The sequence below is a fragment of the Pteropus vampyrus genome, unplaced genomic scaffold, assembly GCF_000151845.1.
Source record: "Pteropus vampyrus isolate Shadow unplaced genomic scaffold, Pvam_2.0 Scaffold55, whole genome shotgun sequence".
Taxonomy (NCBI): Eukaryota; Metazoa; Chordata; class Mammalia; order Chiroptera; family Pteropodidae; genus Pteropus; species Pteropus vampyrus.
This window is the reverse complement of record NW_011888836.1, coordinates 3,006,151-3,023,340: the sequence shown is the minus strand read 5'-3', so window position 1 is coordinate 3,023,340 and position 17,190 is coordinate 3,006,151. Positions and strand designations below refer to the sequence as shown.

The window sequence follows — 17,190 nt, the reverse complement described above, 5'->3', positions numbered from 1 at the left end:
TAAATATTCATGGAGAAGGAGTATGTTCTCAGATGACGGGTCAGAAAAAGCCAGATTTCATCTTATTTTCTAAAAGAATAATAAGGAAACTAATCTAGTCAATTCTACTGCTGCTTATAATTTTTAAGAATCCAACTCTTTCAAATTTTTTATATTTAGCCACAGCTAAAAAAGAAAAGAAAAGTATGTTCCGTTTCTGAAGTTCCATTTATGAGACATCAGAATTGGAGTCATTTTTTCAGGAATGGTGATGGGTTGTGCCCAATTCCATCCACAGATGGCATCAATGTTCCACCGGTCCTTGGAATAATCCATCCCTAACAGGTGGGCCCACCTCCACACAGCAACAAAGAAAATTTGTATAAAAAAATGGCACATCTCAAATGAAAGAAAATAGACACTGCTTCAGGATGGTAATCTGCCAGTGGAGAATATGAATTTGTTTTTCCCCTAGCTTCTCCACAGTGTATTTAAAACAGCCAACGTAACATTACCAGGAGGCTATTCAACCAAAGTCAGATCCATTGCTATAATTTTGCAGGCACAACCACTACTCACTTTTTCCTATAACACAAAACTGGTGGGCTCCACCCTAGCAAAGCTGGCCTTCGAGTGAGAGCATCCAGAGGAAGACCTTTGCAAGTCTACTCAATCTCTGTAAGGAGGTATTTCTGCTGAGATTTCACCAGCAACGGGGAAAGCACTCCTGGATCCCTCACTCCAGCACCCACCGCACTCTCTTTTAAGGTATCTCTGGTATCAGCTTTCTGTGGAATGCAATTCTTATATCAGAAGCCAAAGCCTTTAATCACACAATTTAGGATTTCTCAGGTTTCCACAGCTTTTGATTCTCTCTCAGGTGTAACTATCATCACATCATATTTTTCCTTGTAGAAGTAACTTTTTGGGGGGGAGAAGTGAACTAGGGGTGGGAACTGAGATCTAAATGATTAAAGCAAAATGGAACTGCAGAGAAGAGATGTGGTGGCCAGAAGATTAATTATTTCCACCTCTTAATTTGGTTTGAGATTGACCCTGGTTTCTCCTATTTGAAAATTATAAGATTAAGAACTGCCCATTTTCACGCCAGGAAACCTACAATCCTTTTCTACTTCAGCCACGCGAATTGAATGAGCACAGTGTCTTTGCCTCAGTTTCCTCACCTATGAAATAGAAAATGATAACTGTCAGAACATTCAGTTAGGATCAAATAAAATAGCTACGCGGTGTCTCTAGAAATATTAAACAGGCGCCAAAACGCAAAGAGCGAACTCACCTCCTCTCCGGTTCCATTACTCACCTTTTATTGTGGAAGGTGATGACTAAGGGTTTAAGTAAAAAACTCACACAATTCTTCTTAGGCTATCTACAGAAGGAGAAAGATTTTCTGCTCTACACAGAGGCAAGGAAGCCACAGAACTGTGTCACCCATCAAGACTTTGCAGAAGAGAGAAACATAAAGAGGACAAACTGTGCATGTTCCTTCAGCTTCCCCATGAACTGCATCTATTACAAAAGGCTGTTTACTAGTTAACGACTTGCTGTATATCTGTTAAGCCTTTTACATTTGTTACCTAATACATCAATCCTATGAAGTAGATTCTTACCTTTTTATTGGTAAGAAAACTGAGGCTTAAAGAGGTCCTATAAGACGTGGGATTCAAATGCAGGTCCATCAGACACTGGGTCCCTCAGGACAACTCACTGGGACATGTCGATTGTGCATATAGGACCAAAAGCCAGAGACCTTGACAGCTAAAACTAGAATAAGGAGAGGATTCTCACAGAGCGGGGGCCCCAGGATTTTAGCTTCTGTAGAGTCTGAGAGAAGTGGGGAAAGTCCCTTCTCCTTCTATAGTTCACTATGTGTATAGCCGTGAAAGGTCATTCCTAGAATTAGAAATCAAGAGACTGACATGCTCCTCCCTGTTCTGTCACAAAGTCACAGTGTGACTGGGAACACTAAAGTTCTTTGGGTCTTGGTGACGGCAGGGTGGATGGGTGTTCTAGTGTCCTTGCCCCACTTGCAACACTCTGCCCCTCATTGTGTCCCTTAGCACTTCCAGCCCCCACTATGGCTGACCTGTCAGGAAACTAAACGACCAACCTAGCCAATCTATCCTTTCTAAAGTGTCTTCTGGAATATCTATTTCAAATTATCCTGAAGTGAAATTTCTTTTGTCACTTACTATCATTTAAGGATATTCCACTCATTAAAAGCGGCCTCACACAACCCTCTTGACTCTCTCCATTCTGATTTTCATTACTATTTCTTTCACTTCATTTAGCATTAAGGTTGAAGAAAAAGGTATAAGTGGATATTTCAAAGTCATCTGATTGGATATATTAAGGTTTTAGACTTTGTATAGAAAGACAACTTGATGACAGTTATAATATAGTTAAAATAAAAAGAGATGGTAGTGTCTATACAGAGCATCACCAGACAAATGAGTGCTGAGGTCAACCAGCGGGCAGTGACGGAAGCTGGGCTTCTAAAGCCCAAGGGGACAGCCGGAGCCCAGCAATCTGGGAATGGGGACTAGGGGATTTCAGGAACTCACAGAGTAGGACTGCTGACTAAATGAGCAAGGGAAGGAAGGAAAAATAAAAATAAAGCAAACAAAATTTAGGATTAACTGCAAAAAGGAATGGAGAAGAAATTTTGAGGGGAGAAATTTCTGACAATCTGCCCCAAATAAGGTTTCACATAAAATTAAAACAGTGAAACACAGCCAGCCGAGGACTAGGAGGTAACGGCCAGTGAGCAGACACATTCCTGCATTCTCCTTCCTCTTCACACTCTATACTCACACGGACTTCTAAACAACACAAAATTCCTCTCTGAAGCCTTAAAGAAAATGCTTCTAGATAAATTTACTGATGAGTATGGTGATGTAGAAAATCATGCCCTTGTTCGGCTAATTCCTTTGTAAACCTGAGCCCAGATTTACCTTTTTAATTTAAGGATTATTAATAAATCTACTATGATTAAACCTTCATAATGATATGTGAATTATTTGTCTCTAGTTCCTCTCCCAAGAACAATTAGCCTACCTTTGCAAATTAGCATGGTCTATCTGCAAAGAACTCAAAGACACAGACCTGACTTACCAAAGAGATGACAGAGGCTCTAAAATTAATTAGCCCCACTTTATGTTTCCATTTTCTTTTAACTGGAATTTCTGCAGGAATTTTTCTTTCAGAATTCTCTCTACATTGGCAAAGCAAAGAGGAGCTGGGAGTGGAGCACTGCTTTGGCCAGCGTGAAAGGGCTGGCCACAGAGGACTGAAACCAGCAAAGTCATCTGCAAAGAACCCACCCAAGACAGGCCTCTGAAAGGGCTCTGACCAATCACACAGAGACCTCGAAATCCCCAACATGAACCATAGCAAATAGGAATTTTCTAGAGTGGGGAGTTGTAAAGCACGGGATGAAGAATTTCTCTACCAAAGTGAGAAAATCTTTCAGATTAAGAGTAAGACACATTTACTAGGTACTTCTTGTCTGCCAAATACTATTCTAAGAGCTTATATGAATTAACTCTTAATGCTCACAATTCTATGAATTAGGTACTATTATTACCCTCGCTTGCAGATACAAAAACTGTAGTTCAAAGTGATTTAATAACTTGCCCAAGGCCAACCAGGTTAGGATTTCAACCTAGGGAGTCTGTTTAAACACCCAAGATCTTAACCACCATTTACTAAATGTTTACTAAGTTCCTCTAATATTTCCAGGAATATGCTTAGGTGCTGGGGACGCAAGGGTGAAAGGGGGGCAGACAAAGTGTAACTGAGGAAGACAGAGCTAAAAGAATGATGCGGAGGCGGGGGAAGGGCAGGACTTTCTATGTGGCAAAAGAAAAAAAATTCCCACCCACAAAGACAAAGGCAAACTTAGGCAAAATATTCATAATACACAAGTCAGACAAAAACTAATTTTCTTAATAATATGGGCTCCTCTTTCAAACCAAAGCCAAAAGAACCAAGAAAATAAAAAGGTGATTCACAGAAAATTCAAATGGTGTATAAACACATGAAAAGATGCTCATAATGATAGAAATGCTAATTAAAATGTCAATAAAATACCAGTTTGTTTCACAAGCCACATTAGCAAAGCTAAAGTATTTAAACGTAGTTACTCTCTAACCCTGCTGCTAACAGCAGTGAGAACTGGCATTACCTCTATGGAGGGCACACTAGCAATATTTATCAAAACAGTAAATGCATGTTCCCTTCACCCAGAAATCCTATTTTTAGGAATTCACTCAATATATATAATCACACATATCTGCAAGGATGTGTGTATGCTCACTGAAGCAACATTTGTAAACAGTAATATAAATAAATAAGTAAACAGAAACAACCTAATGGCCACCAGTGGGGAAAAGGCTAAATAAATGACAAAATACCATACACTGGATAGTGTAGAGTTGTTAGAATAAAGAGGAGAGGTTCTAGGTGTTGATATGGAGGGATTTCTAGGAAATACGTTTAGGAAGGACAATGTAGAGAGCTCCTACTTTTGTTTGGGAAAAGATACCTGAGATACCTACATATGTATAATGCCATCTAAGAATGGTCCAGTTTGCTGCCTGAGGACATTACCACTAAAATCACCATGATTTCTAAATAACTGTAGAACAAATATTTAAAGAGCAGCTGCAGGGTATTATTACTCTGTCCAGGGTATGGATGCATCTTACTCAGACTTGGCTTGAAGGATTATGTGGATGGTGGTAAAGGTTGGATATGTGTAGTTTTAAAGTCCTCTCACAGACTACTTTGTGGGACTCTATAAATAATACTACCATGAAGAGAGACTTAGAGAAAATGTCTAAAAGATATGAGTTGAAAAGTTAAAAAAAGAGAAAAAAGTAAAGTGCTGGTAGGTAGATTACTGTTTTTAAAATCTAGCTTTCCTATGTAAATTTTCAATTACAGAACATACTAATGGATTGTTGATACATTGCCATATTCTAGTATTTACTAAGCTCTTTAATGTGGGAATTTTGCTAAGAACTTGCAAAGATCAGCAAAGATCATAAGCAGAAACATATTACTATATGATGTATATATTTTCCTAAATTATCTATGAGGTGAAATGGAAAGGGAAGTTGTTAAATTGTCTTATGATACCAAAATGAGTGTGTTTATCCAGCATTTAGACAGCTATAAAAATTAAAAGAAATCCAGATATTTGGAAGAATAAATAGATCTAAGTGATTAAAAACTGAATGGATATAGTTAGAGTAGCTTTCTTAGAGTAGAAAACCAGGTCCGTGAACAAAGGACGGCCAGAACCTGTACACAAGTTAGCCGTGTGCAAGTAATATAAAAGAAATACCACTTGTATGAATTGAAAGTATACTATTATTGCAAAACGAAGTGCAGTTTGAAGTTAAATAACATTATGTGGGACACAACGAATTATCTAAATATGTTTTCATAGACTGTTAGTTCCCATGAACCCCATGAGCAACTGGGTTTGACTTATTCTTTACTGCAGGGGTCCCTAACCTCCAGGCCATGGAACAGTACCGGTCCATGGCCTGTTAGAAATGGGGCTTCACAGCAGGAAGTGAGCAGCAGACGAGGGAGAGAAGCTTCATCTGTATTTGCAGCTGCTCCCAGGTGCTAGCATCACTGTCTCAGCTCCACCTCAGCTCCATCTCATCGGCCATGAGATTCTCAGAGGAGCACTGGTCCCTGGTGCCAGAAATGTTGGGGACTGCTGCCTTACTGTACCCTTAGTTAGAACCAAGCACCTGAAACTGCTTGGTTCTAACTCCACAAAAACATAGTCCATATCTGTCTCCTTCATAACATCCCCAACTCCTACCATTCCCAGATTGGTAAACGGTGGATCTGTAGTAAATATCTGATCAAAAAAATGACTGAATTAATACGTTTGTTTGTATAGTTCTATATTTGTTGGCTTACCATCTAGTTTTAGGTTATGAGGATTCAAAGAAAAGAAACACAAAACCCTGCTCTCAAAGGGCTTATCGGCAAACCAGAAAACTTAAGAGCCATAATTTCTATGATATATGAGGTACAGAGGGGATAATAAATAAAGAGAAGAGCCCTTTTAATTCAGGTGGGTCAGAAAGAAGCCTCACAGGAGATGTGAGATGAGTCTTACAAAATGAAAACAATATTCAAGCCTTTATCATTATACAAAACCGACTTGAGAAGAGGTTCAAAGTGAAGCTGTGAAAATCAAAGGTTTGGGACATGCTGCTATATAAAAATGGTATCAGCATTTGGGCAAACGGATGAACATGAATTGAAGATGACTAGCCAACATAAGTCAAACTAAATTAAAATGCTGTCCTTAAAGCAATACACTTTGACCTTGGCTCAAACATTTGTACTGCTGCAGGTTCATACCCATCCCACTGCAAACATCCACGAGAGACCCAGGCAAACACAGAGTTAGTCACACACACACATACACACAATTTCTAGCGCAAAGCAGCTGCTGCTATAAGGGTTGTTCCCAGCGATATGACAAACTCCTAGCGAGGAGAATTGGTCACTGGCCTGAGGCTCTCATCTAGAAGCTGCAAACTACTCCATGGAAATGCCAGGACTTGAACAGAGTCAGATTCTTCATAAAGGCCCTGAGAAGGGATCCGGGTGTAATACAAGTGTCCTTCTATATTAGTTACGTAAATTGTTAGTTCTGTATTAGTTCTGGACAAGAAATCATAATGGAAAGACCATCTAACCCGTTTGTTTGATTTTGTTCCATCAGCTACAACTCAATCAAGTTCACAATTTAAAAAGCATGCCTGCCCCATTAATATGAATTATTGATCAACTTGTAAGAATTAAAATTTCTCAATATGAGAATTCTACAATGTTAGAGATGGAAGGGAACACAGAAGTCATTCATTTCATAAAAAATAAAGTGATTTGGTTCTACTAAAGTTTACTGAGCACTTAGTATAAGTCAGGCACCTAGCTAAGCACTTTCCTAGCCTGAGGGACAGGGACATATAGGCAAAAACAGAGCTTGGAGGCTATTCCAGGGGTCTGTGCACAGCCATCACACTCATACTGGGTTTTAAATATGCAAATCAGTAAGTATAAAAAACAGTTACATTTAATGGGAGCTATAAAATGGTGTTATTATCTTGTAATGGTTTTATTTTGAAGATTAAAAATTGGGTATAATGATGCAATACTTATGTAAATGACCTATATGATTTTGGAGGAGACAAAAGGGATTTCATGTTGATCATCTTTTTCTTCGGTCAGTTACACTACACCATCACCATTCATTCAGCACTCACATCTTTGAACATGAAGATCATCAAGACACCCAAGATCATTATCCCTAAACAGTCTTATGTTTAGGATTTATGATTCTGTAAAAGTTTGTTTGAAAGCATTCACCTGTCTCCCAGGGAAAAAATGATCAAACTTGAGCTATGGACTTGTCAATATCACCATGTCTTATTCTTTAGTATTCTATTCCTGAATATTTAATGGAATGAATTCCTTGTGACTTATTTCACTTCATTTTTATGTAGCAAGGATCCCTACCTGAATTTTAGTTTTGAGGTTTTTAAATATCAATGTCATTTAAATTCTCCAAGAGGCTCCAATTATCTTAAAGAATGTCATCAATTCCTTGAAAGTTTTTTAAATAAACATTAACATCACACAATTAACTTTCAAAAATGTTATCTAATCTTTTAGGAGGGTAAAAGATATTTAAAAATCAGTGATGTGAATCCAAAAGGGTTGGAAATAAATATTCTATGTATTGTATTTAACAGTTGCAGTTCAAGTGAGCATATTTATCTTTTAATTCTAAAAGAAAACATAACTCGCCATTCTTAAAAAGTTAGCTTGCCACAGTTTCGGTACCAAACATGTTTTGGAAACCTATGTTATCTAACTTTTTTAACTGACCCACTTAACCTGATGAAAAAGTGAATAAACTACATACACGTATCTCCTTCTCTCGAATTGCATTGCTTCCTTCCCCAAATTAAAAAGCAATGGAAGATATTTAAAAGTCTCGTCCAGTTTTCTAGACCATAACTTTCATAAGAGCAAGGCTATGTCTGTTTAGTCCACAACTGAATTCTCAGAACTTAGTACAGTGCCTGGGATGAAACAAGCATTGAAAGAAAAAAAACCTTTTTAAATGACGAAATGAGCCCCCTCATTTTACAGAGAGGAAATGTGAATCTTAGAAAACAGAGGATAAGTGGCTTGCCAAAAAGTACAGAAAGCAAATCAGAGCTTGCCCCTGTGCCCTTTCCACTCTGCAACCATCTCCCCACTCAAACCGCCATCTAAGACACAACACTTACTATCATAACTAATCATTTCCATTTTATTCTCAACCCTTTCCAGGAATTAATATGCATTCCCTTGAGTCTATAGTTCTTTTTAACTCTTGCCTCATGTCTGCAAAAAGTGCATCTAACTTTGCTTTGCATATTGCACATGGACAGCCCCAAACCACCCTACAGAATACATGCAGCAACTTCAGACTCCACACATTAGCTGATGAATAAAACATGATGACACCACCTTCCAGCCAATACTTCTACTGGCTTCATTAATACTTGGTAGAGTGTTGTTTGTAAATACTTAATTGCCTTTTTTTATGTATAAAAATAAGAAAAGCTAAAAGTGTGATACTAGTGATAGCATATTTCTACTTACGCTATCACTAGTGATAGCATATTTCTACTTACGCTATCACAACTTAAAACAATTGAGACAAGCTAAATCATTAGGAACACGGAAAGCAATTTCTATTTAGTCTTACTGATGCACTTACTAGACCTAATCTGGTTCTATTGTGAAAGAAGGGAATTATATTAAAGAACATGTATGAAATGCTAGAATTTGTTTCTAAAAGTCAATATATAGTTTAAAATACTGTAATACATTTTAGCTTCCTGGTCACAGCATCCCCATAAGTACAGCAATTTATAGTTCACCTTGTGGACTCCTGACCTCTCCAATTGTTTTCACCAATGTATTCTGTATGAACATATGGGACTGTCTGTACGTGAGAATGAGAGCCACATATCTCCTTTGTTTCCATCAGGTAAATAAGTTTCCGTATTGATATCTCTCTCAGAAAACACTGATGGGATAAGAAATTTTGGAAAAAGCCAAACATAAGAAAGAAAGGAGAAGGTAATAAAAATCATGAAATAATGGCCCTCAATGGTAAAGTGATTTTTAATTTTAAAAGGAAATTATGTTCCTTACAATGACACCAATATTTATTAGGCAAAATCCAACTCAATCCAATTTGTCCCTTAAAAAGTAATTAACACTTATGGATTTGCTAATCAAAATGTACTTTAAACAGAAAGAGTATGTTTGCATGTGTGTATATCATTTATGTGCTTATCTCATACTGAGTTGTGATAACTGAGGGGCTGAAACTTTTTGGTTTCACATATGTAAAAAAAAATTTATATTGTAACCATAATACCAAAATGCAATTCTAACAAACTACATTATTATGAGAATGAATATTCTGAATGGCAATCACTTGACCAGATTTAGCTTGAGAGCTATTCTCATGTATGAATAGTAGGTTTCCAAACTAAATCATCTTCATTTGAAAAGACTTAAAATGCTCAACGCATTCTCAACACATACATACATGCAATTGACAATTTTAGATATACATTTTTCAAAGCATTTCCCATCCCATGAAATTAAAATATATGATGTCCTACAATAATTTTTAAATGTATGCCTTTATTATTTTTTTTTAATGTTTTAAGAAAGGGGAGTTTCTAGGCAGTCATATTTGAATCTATATCTGGATTTTTTTTTTTTAAGACCAAATTACAAAACTCTACAATCAGATATCTAGAGTAGGAATGCCCATTGCATGTGCTGCCATAATAACGATACCCCCAAAATCAGCCCTATGTAGCTGTGGCAGGGTCCCCAGGCAGTTGGATAACTGCTGCCTGATTATTATCCCTGCTAAAACTGAAGCTACTGAAGTTTTAAAGAATTTGTATCTTACTGAATTTCTTTCATCTCTAATAATTACTAAACTGGCATAATTACCTATACTAGAGGTAGAATGTGATGCATGCTAAAAGCTCAAGCTGCCTAAAATTAAATTAAAAAAAAAAAAAAAGGACATGAGTCTACTTAGTTTTCAAAGATTTATCTTGTGTCAGGCTTTTATGCCAAGAGTTGCATAATTATTTAAACCATTTAAAAGCTTTCCTTACACTATTTGATTAATACTATAACAGAACTATTTAAACTTACTAATGTAAACTTTAATGTTTAAGTTTTAATTGCTTTGTAATAACATTGTTGCAGAATGTTTTTTTTTTAAATCAGGTAAGTATACTTTCATTACAACAAACAAGGTATATGTAATCCTACCTACTGTACCTTGTAATCCCCAAGCAAAAAAAAAACAGAAACATATTTCAGATTTAATTGAAATGGGATTAGAAAGTTTCATGCATCCCCCACCCTCAACTAACTTTAACCTTTGACAACACAACAGGAGTCAATGGAGAAAATCCTGATACCAAAAGGTCTCTGGGAAAATACTTAGCCAGAGACCCTTGGTATCAAAATCTCATTCAATTCAAAAGCATTTTTAGCATATTACCAATGACAACATTTACATTTTTAACAATCCATAAGGCTGCTAAAATATGTTACAAGTGTAACATGCAAGTCTTAAAATGGTTTTCTCTCTTAAAAAATAACTAAAAACTTAATGTGGTACCTATTAAATCCAGCCATAAGGAACGTATTCTATGGCAACAGGATTAATGACATTAAGCCAGCAATGTGAATTCTGTCAGATGAATTAATAAAGCACAGTAATAGGAAAAACAGACCTTTCATAAAATTCTTAACTCATTTTGGTAGAATTGCTCTTTTCTACTATCAAAACCTCTTTCTCCTCATTGCATGGTTTTACATCAAAATGAAAACTCAAGCAAATATACTTAATATTACATTTCAACTTATGTCAACAAGTATTTCACTAGAATTTAACAGAGTAGCCAATTCTCACAGACTTCCTTTAGAAATAAAAGGGAGCAAAAATGTTCCTATGAGATAAAAGAGAAATTATCCTATAAATATGCTACAAGACTTGCAATGATCCAAATAAGCACGTAAAAAGCACTAAGTATAATTAGTGGAACCAAAAAGTTGAAAAATTTTGTCATTGCTGTTAGACGTCACTGCTGTCAATTACTACAATAGATTTCAAGAGATGTGGGAATATTCTGGCAAAACAAAAAAGGAAAAGTATTAACAGCTTGCTTTATAAAAAGCTGCTAATCTCAAATCCCTTTGTAACTTCATTTTTACAGGTATGCTTTTATGTTCAATATCCTATTTTTGCCCTTTTTTGGCTGGATGAATAAAAGCCAACAATCCACTCATGCATCAAACAGATGTTTTTGTTTTTAAGGCCAAGTGGAATCTTATGAATTTTTGTGCCCTCCCTCTAAGAAGATGCTGCCAGAACTGTGGAAATCATGAAACCGGCGTTTTGGAAAAGACTCACTGGACCATCAGTTTTGGAACTTTGACTCGCACTCATGGGATTCTTGCCAACTGTAATTGCTGTTTTTGTTTATGTCGGATTGTCTACTGATTGGACTATAATCAATTTAATGACTTCAGCATCTAGTCAGTATAATTTAGAGGTGATAGAGGGAAGAAACAGTCACTGCTTGATAGATGAATAGAAGTACTACGGCAACTGTCTGAAGTGGGTATGGATGTCAAACACTGAGCTTCTGCAGTGTTTCCAATAATCAGGCTTTCTAGCATCTAAATCCAAAAGTAAAAGCCTACATTGCTATGTGCCGCACAATTAGTAGAGCATTTTGTGCTCACACTCATGAAAAATATATATACATACACATATACAGATACATTCTTAATATCTTTTTAAAAACTTACCTTAAGTTAAAATCTAGTTATTAAAAAATGGAGTCACGCTTGCTTAACTTATGTAAAAATAACTGAGAGAAAAGCTATGTTTTAATTTTTTAATTAAAAGCAAACTATTAAACTGTTTTAATGCAACTGTCTTTTCGCACAAAATTCAGGGCTTTTATTTTTCCTACTATGGCATCATTTCCAAAACCAAAACTGATTCTCTAGTGGGGTGAGGTTATTTTCTTAAGAAATAAAACACATGGCGATGGAGTGTAAGGGAACCATGTTCTTTTTTTCTGTGTTGTTATACTTCACCTGTCTACCTATAAGAAAATATATTGTCTTTGGGGGGAAAAAAAGTGTTTAAGTAAGGACTGGAGAGTTTAACGTTTCTATTAAGTTTAGGGGCTAGGACAAACTCCCTGCAGTGGCTTTTTTAACACCTACAATTTCAAGAGCTTTTCCACTAGAGAATACAACCTAATAGATAAGTTTTCTGACTTTCAAAAGGTTATAGACTTAAAATCCATTGCCTTTTCACTCAGATTCTACAGTTTACATTTCTTCTTTAAATCGAGAGCTGAAGTTTTGCCACTTCATTATATTTCTAAATAAATGACTTCTTAAAAAAAAAAAAAAAACTTTGTAAGTACAAAAGAAGGTAAATGGGAAAAAGGAAAAAGGTCAGTCATAAGTGTGATAAATTCTAAATGTGCCAAGTTACAAAGGGTTAGCTACTGTGACAGCCAACTTAAACAAGGCACTTTTGGGGCTCTCTTTCTCCCTGGTTCCCACGATTTCTCTCTACAGGCCCCTGGTATGGGTTTATGAACACCTGAGGGTCCAGATACCCTAATTGTGTATTGTGTTTAACTTGGCCATTTAAATGTCTAAGTGCTCCCCTCTCTCCTTCCCAGCTTTATAACTTGGCTCTTACTGAATATATCACACCTTTATGTAGTGGACCACTTTTTCCTTCTTACAGTGCTTTTTGGAGTAAATTTCAAAAAAATTGTTTTTATCTGGTAAAATGGCTGAGAAACTTCCATCAGAGAAGCACCACAAGAAATAAAGAACCAGCAAGAAAAATAGATATAGGTCACAATTGACCAATTTGATGCCACTGATTTGCTGCCTCTAAAAACAAGCTGACAGCAGAACTATTTTCAGTCAAGTAATCTACTCAAACACCATGTCTACTCTCAGGAATTGAGATAAATATCCAAATAATACAAATGGAGTAGAAAGGGTGACTCACTTGTCGGTTCATCCATGCCTCTAAATATTGCCTCTAAATAAATACTATAACAGAGCTATTTAAACTTACTAATGTTAACTTTAATGTTTAAGTTTTAATTGCTTTGTAATAACATTGTTGCAGAATGTTTTTTTAATCAGACAAGTATACTTTAATTACAACAAACAAGGTATATGTAATCCTAGCTACTGTACTTTGTAATCCCCGAACAAAAAGCAAAAATTTTGTTTCATTAAATGGAAAGGTTATCCTGAAGGTTCCTAGCTTAAGGACAGAATAAGTTTCTCAACTTTGTATGTGAGCTGAGAGAATTTTGATGCTAGGGCTTTGAGAGGCAAAGGAATACAAGAGTTTCATGTTTCAAATTCTATTTTGCAGCTTTCACAAGTAGAAAAATGAATCTTTTTGGTGTTTTCAACAGTTTTAATGCACTTTAGAGGAGGTAAGAAGACCAAGCTCCATTGCACCAGAAACCTAGCACCCCCAGGAGGGGGTTATTAGGACAATTACACTAAAGTTTGCTACAAACAAAAACCCTACAGAATGTTTAAGTCAATGTAATTATTCATTCAAAATACTTAATTTATGAGAATACCCCAAATAAATTCAACTATTAATAGAACTTCCTGGTATTCCTTATTGTTAAGCATTTGGGTGAAAACAAAAACTCCTAACTTAACTGTCATTTTGTTTTAATGTTTCTACCTGCCTTATGTAAACTACTCCCCTGAGATACAAGTTTCTAATTACGATATCAAAAGCGACAGCCATATCAGAAATATCTTTTAAATCTTGCCTGTTGAAGTAATAATATCCATGTAGGAGACAAGTTGGAAATTGCATGCAGAACTTCGTGTTTTATTTAGAAGGGCACATTGCATTTTTATGGTTTCCAATGCCTCCTTCAAGTTAGTATAAAGTAATCTGCAAGGTTTTGAAATACTGTCACTCATCTAATAAAATCAGAATTTTTATCTCTTACTTGCAGAACTACTCATCAGTTCTTCATAAGAGAAGAAACTTAAATAAAGGTTGCCTTTTTATGCCTACTGATTGCAAAGTGTTGCTCATTGCTTATTATCATTATGATGCCAGGAGATTTGTCATAATATGTCCCTGGCTTTTCTATGATCCAAGTATGACCTTCTGAACAATACAATGGGCAGAATCCACATACTCAGAACTCCTAAAACACATTTTGAAAAATGGAGACCCTTCCTGGAAGACACAGGAAATGAAAATAAGTGAAGAAAAGGTAAGGTATTTAACAAGAGCCACCTAGAATGCCATTCTACTTGTCCAAAACCGTTACTAATATCACGATTACTCATCTGACATCGCTTATCTAAATATGTATTTTTCTAGGTAAATGCACACCCTGAAGAAAAACAAACCCACTCTTTAGTGAGAACTGTACTATTTTTATTCCTGTCTTCAGCTGCTCACCCCCAAAGCTCAGCTAGCCCACCTGAGGCCATTAGTTCTGGGAGTCGTCCAAAAAGCTGATAGAGAACACCACCGCGTTCTCTGCCTACACAATAAATGGAAGCTAAATCTTTGTTTTTAATGTAAATATTTTATTTAGAGCCTGGCAGTTGAAACACAGATAATGTGTGTCTTCATGGAGAAGATATTTGAATATTTTTGCAATATGACAATATAACAAAAGAAAAAAATGCCCTCTTTGCTCATTTCACTTGCAACTTTTTGCTTATTCGCTTAAGAATGCACAGATCTTGGTCCCAGATTATCTCGCAATTCGACTTATCCAATACTGCCCTGCGAATACCGCCAACTGACGGCTTCTCTTGCTGCCCATAAAATCCTATGTGGGAGAGAATACATCCCCTTTAGGAAGCACAGGGAACACTTGCACCCACAATCAACAGAACTTTCAGTGTGAATTCATTCCAAAGGCAGGTGAACTGAATACTCGGAGGCTACGGATGAGCAAAACTACCAACTGAGCAAACTTCAATAAACTTTTTAAAGATAAAAAACCTCCCAAATTACTGAACAGAAGCCTTTGCAGCCCTCTAAACCGGGCTGACAAACACCAAGCGCTATCCCATCAAACTCGTAAAGTTCTTCTTTCCAAGTGACTCGGAAGAGGTTTGTCCTGGTACTTCGCTCAGCGCGACTTTTCAGGAAGCCAAGAGTCTCCCGGCAAGTCCCCCCGACACGCGAGCGTGGTCCACGGTTACCCTGACACCCGCGCACGCCCGCGGCGTTTATTTTTTTCGCTATCGACCCTTGAATCTTTCAGGCCCTACGTCTTGATTTTCACAGAAAATGTGGGGCCCACGTGAATATAAATCACCACAAAAGCTGTTTCAAGGCACATGTCAGTGATTCATCTCGTTTACAAACTAAAACTTCTCCCGTGCTTCAGGAAAAAAGAAAGCGTTCCAATCTGCGAGGCCCTCCCCCACTCCGTCCCTTCCCAGGAGAAGAAAGGGCTTTGTGTGTGCGGTGAAGACTCCGTTAATCGAGTTCATAAATACACATCAGTCCGAGACCGGGAGGCGTGGGGTGCCGGGCTCTGCCCACCCCTCCCCCGGGCTGGCGGCAGAATCGGGAGACGGGTGGCAGGAACAGGGGCCCCCGGACGCCGGGGCCCGGGCCGCGGAGGAGGAAGAGGATGCTGCGCCGCCGGGGACCGGAGGGCGGAGCCGGGCCGCACCGACCTCGGCGGGACCCTGCGGGCGCACAAGCCGCCCTTTGTCCTCCGCCTCCGGGGTCGCGGGGCGCCTCCGCCGCCTCCAGCTGTCGCCCCATGCCATCGCCTGATTCCATGCCTGCTCTACCCGCACCTCCTCCGGTGCTCGCGCTGCGCCGCTCGCCCACCCCCGCTCTCGGCCTCGGAGCGCCGGACCTCCCGACTCCCCGCGGCCGCCCGCCCCCGGCTTCCCCGGGAGGAGGCTCGGGAAGGTGGAAGAGGAGGCGGCCCAGGAGAGGAGGAGGCCGCCACGTGACTCTCGTCGCCACATTCCACCACAGCCACCAGATCAATAACTTCAGTGTCCCCCGCCCCCCACCCTGCCGCAGCAGCCAGCCAGTGCGCCCCCAAAATGCCCCCGTACGCAATCCGCAAACTTCCCGCTCTAACCAGGACGAAGGGGAGCTGGAGCCCAGCACGAAAAGCCAAAGACCAAAGGGGGCGGCAGGGAGGAGTAGGGGTGAGGGGGTGGTCAACTTTCTCGGAACGGCCAAGAGAGGTTCTCCGGAGCTAGAGCGGGGGACGCGGGAGCAGGGGGCCGGGGCCCGGCTCCCCGCGATTGTTTACACGGGCTGCGCGCCGAGGTGAACCCGAGCGGGGCGCAGGCGGGGTGGAGGCGGCGGCTGTTGTGTCCTCGCCCTGGCGCGGCCGGGACCCGGGGCCACGTTTTTAATGAGCAGAAGCCGCTTCCCCCCGCTCCGAGGTGACTTTTTTCTTCTTCCAAAGAAAGGAAAAAAGCAGCACCGCACGGTTTTGCATATTTATTCTTTGCGAAAACACAGAACAGAAACTTTTTCCTCCTGCCCAGATGTAGAGCTCGGAGGATTTTTTTTTCCTCCCCCTCAGGATGATTTTTCTTTTTTTTTTTTTCTGGTTGTCTTTTCTCGCCCACTTTCTACCACCGCCCCATTTGGGGATCCTCCTCCCGTCTTAACCCCCCCGCCCCGAAACATCACCCTCACTCCACCTGGGGGCTAAACGGGGAGGGGAACGCGCGCGCCCCCGCACTCACACTCACACTCACGCGCGCTCACGCCTCGCGGCCACGCAGCCCTCGCTCCGCTACCCACAGTGACACTCACGGCTGGGGGAGGAAAGCGGGGCGGGGGTGAGGGGGAGTCCTCCTTACCTTTGAGGGATCTCGGTTTCGCTTGCTTGCGGCGAGACATCCTAAAAGCAAACAGCTGAAGTTGTTTCAATTCAGCCCTGTAAGAAACTACACTTCCTCGTGGCCGCGCGCCCCTCGCGCCGCGGCGCCTCGCGCCCTCCGCTCGGCCTCCCT

At 39.3% G+C, this 17,190-nt stretch overlaps 1 protein-coding gene across 4 annotated transcripts in view; it reads right to left on the bottom strand.

Annotated features, from left to right (window-relative positions):
* Positions 1-17,190, bottom strand: part of ZNF521 (zinc finger protein 521) — a 269,739-nt gene that overhangs the window by 251,367 nt on the left and 1,182 nt on the right. For 2 of the 4 annotated variants that reach the window (XR_002780401.1, XM_023530847.1), the window contains exon 2: positions 17,038-17,078. The exons of 1 other annotated variant lie outside the window; for it this stretch is intronic. Coding sequence is in view for 2 of the 3 variants with exons in the window: in XM_023530847.1 (XP_023386615.1) it covers positions 17,038-17,077 (40 nt within the window). In the remaining variant the exon portion in view is untranslated. Of the gene's footprint in view, positions 1-17,037; positions 17,125-17,190 lie in introns of all 4 variants that reach the window. One more of the 4 variants, XM_023530848.1, reaches the window with a different exon arrangement.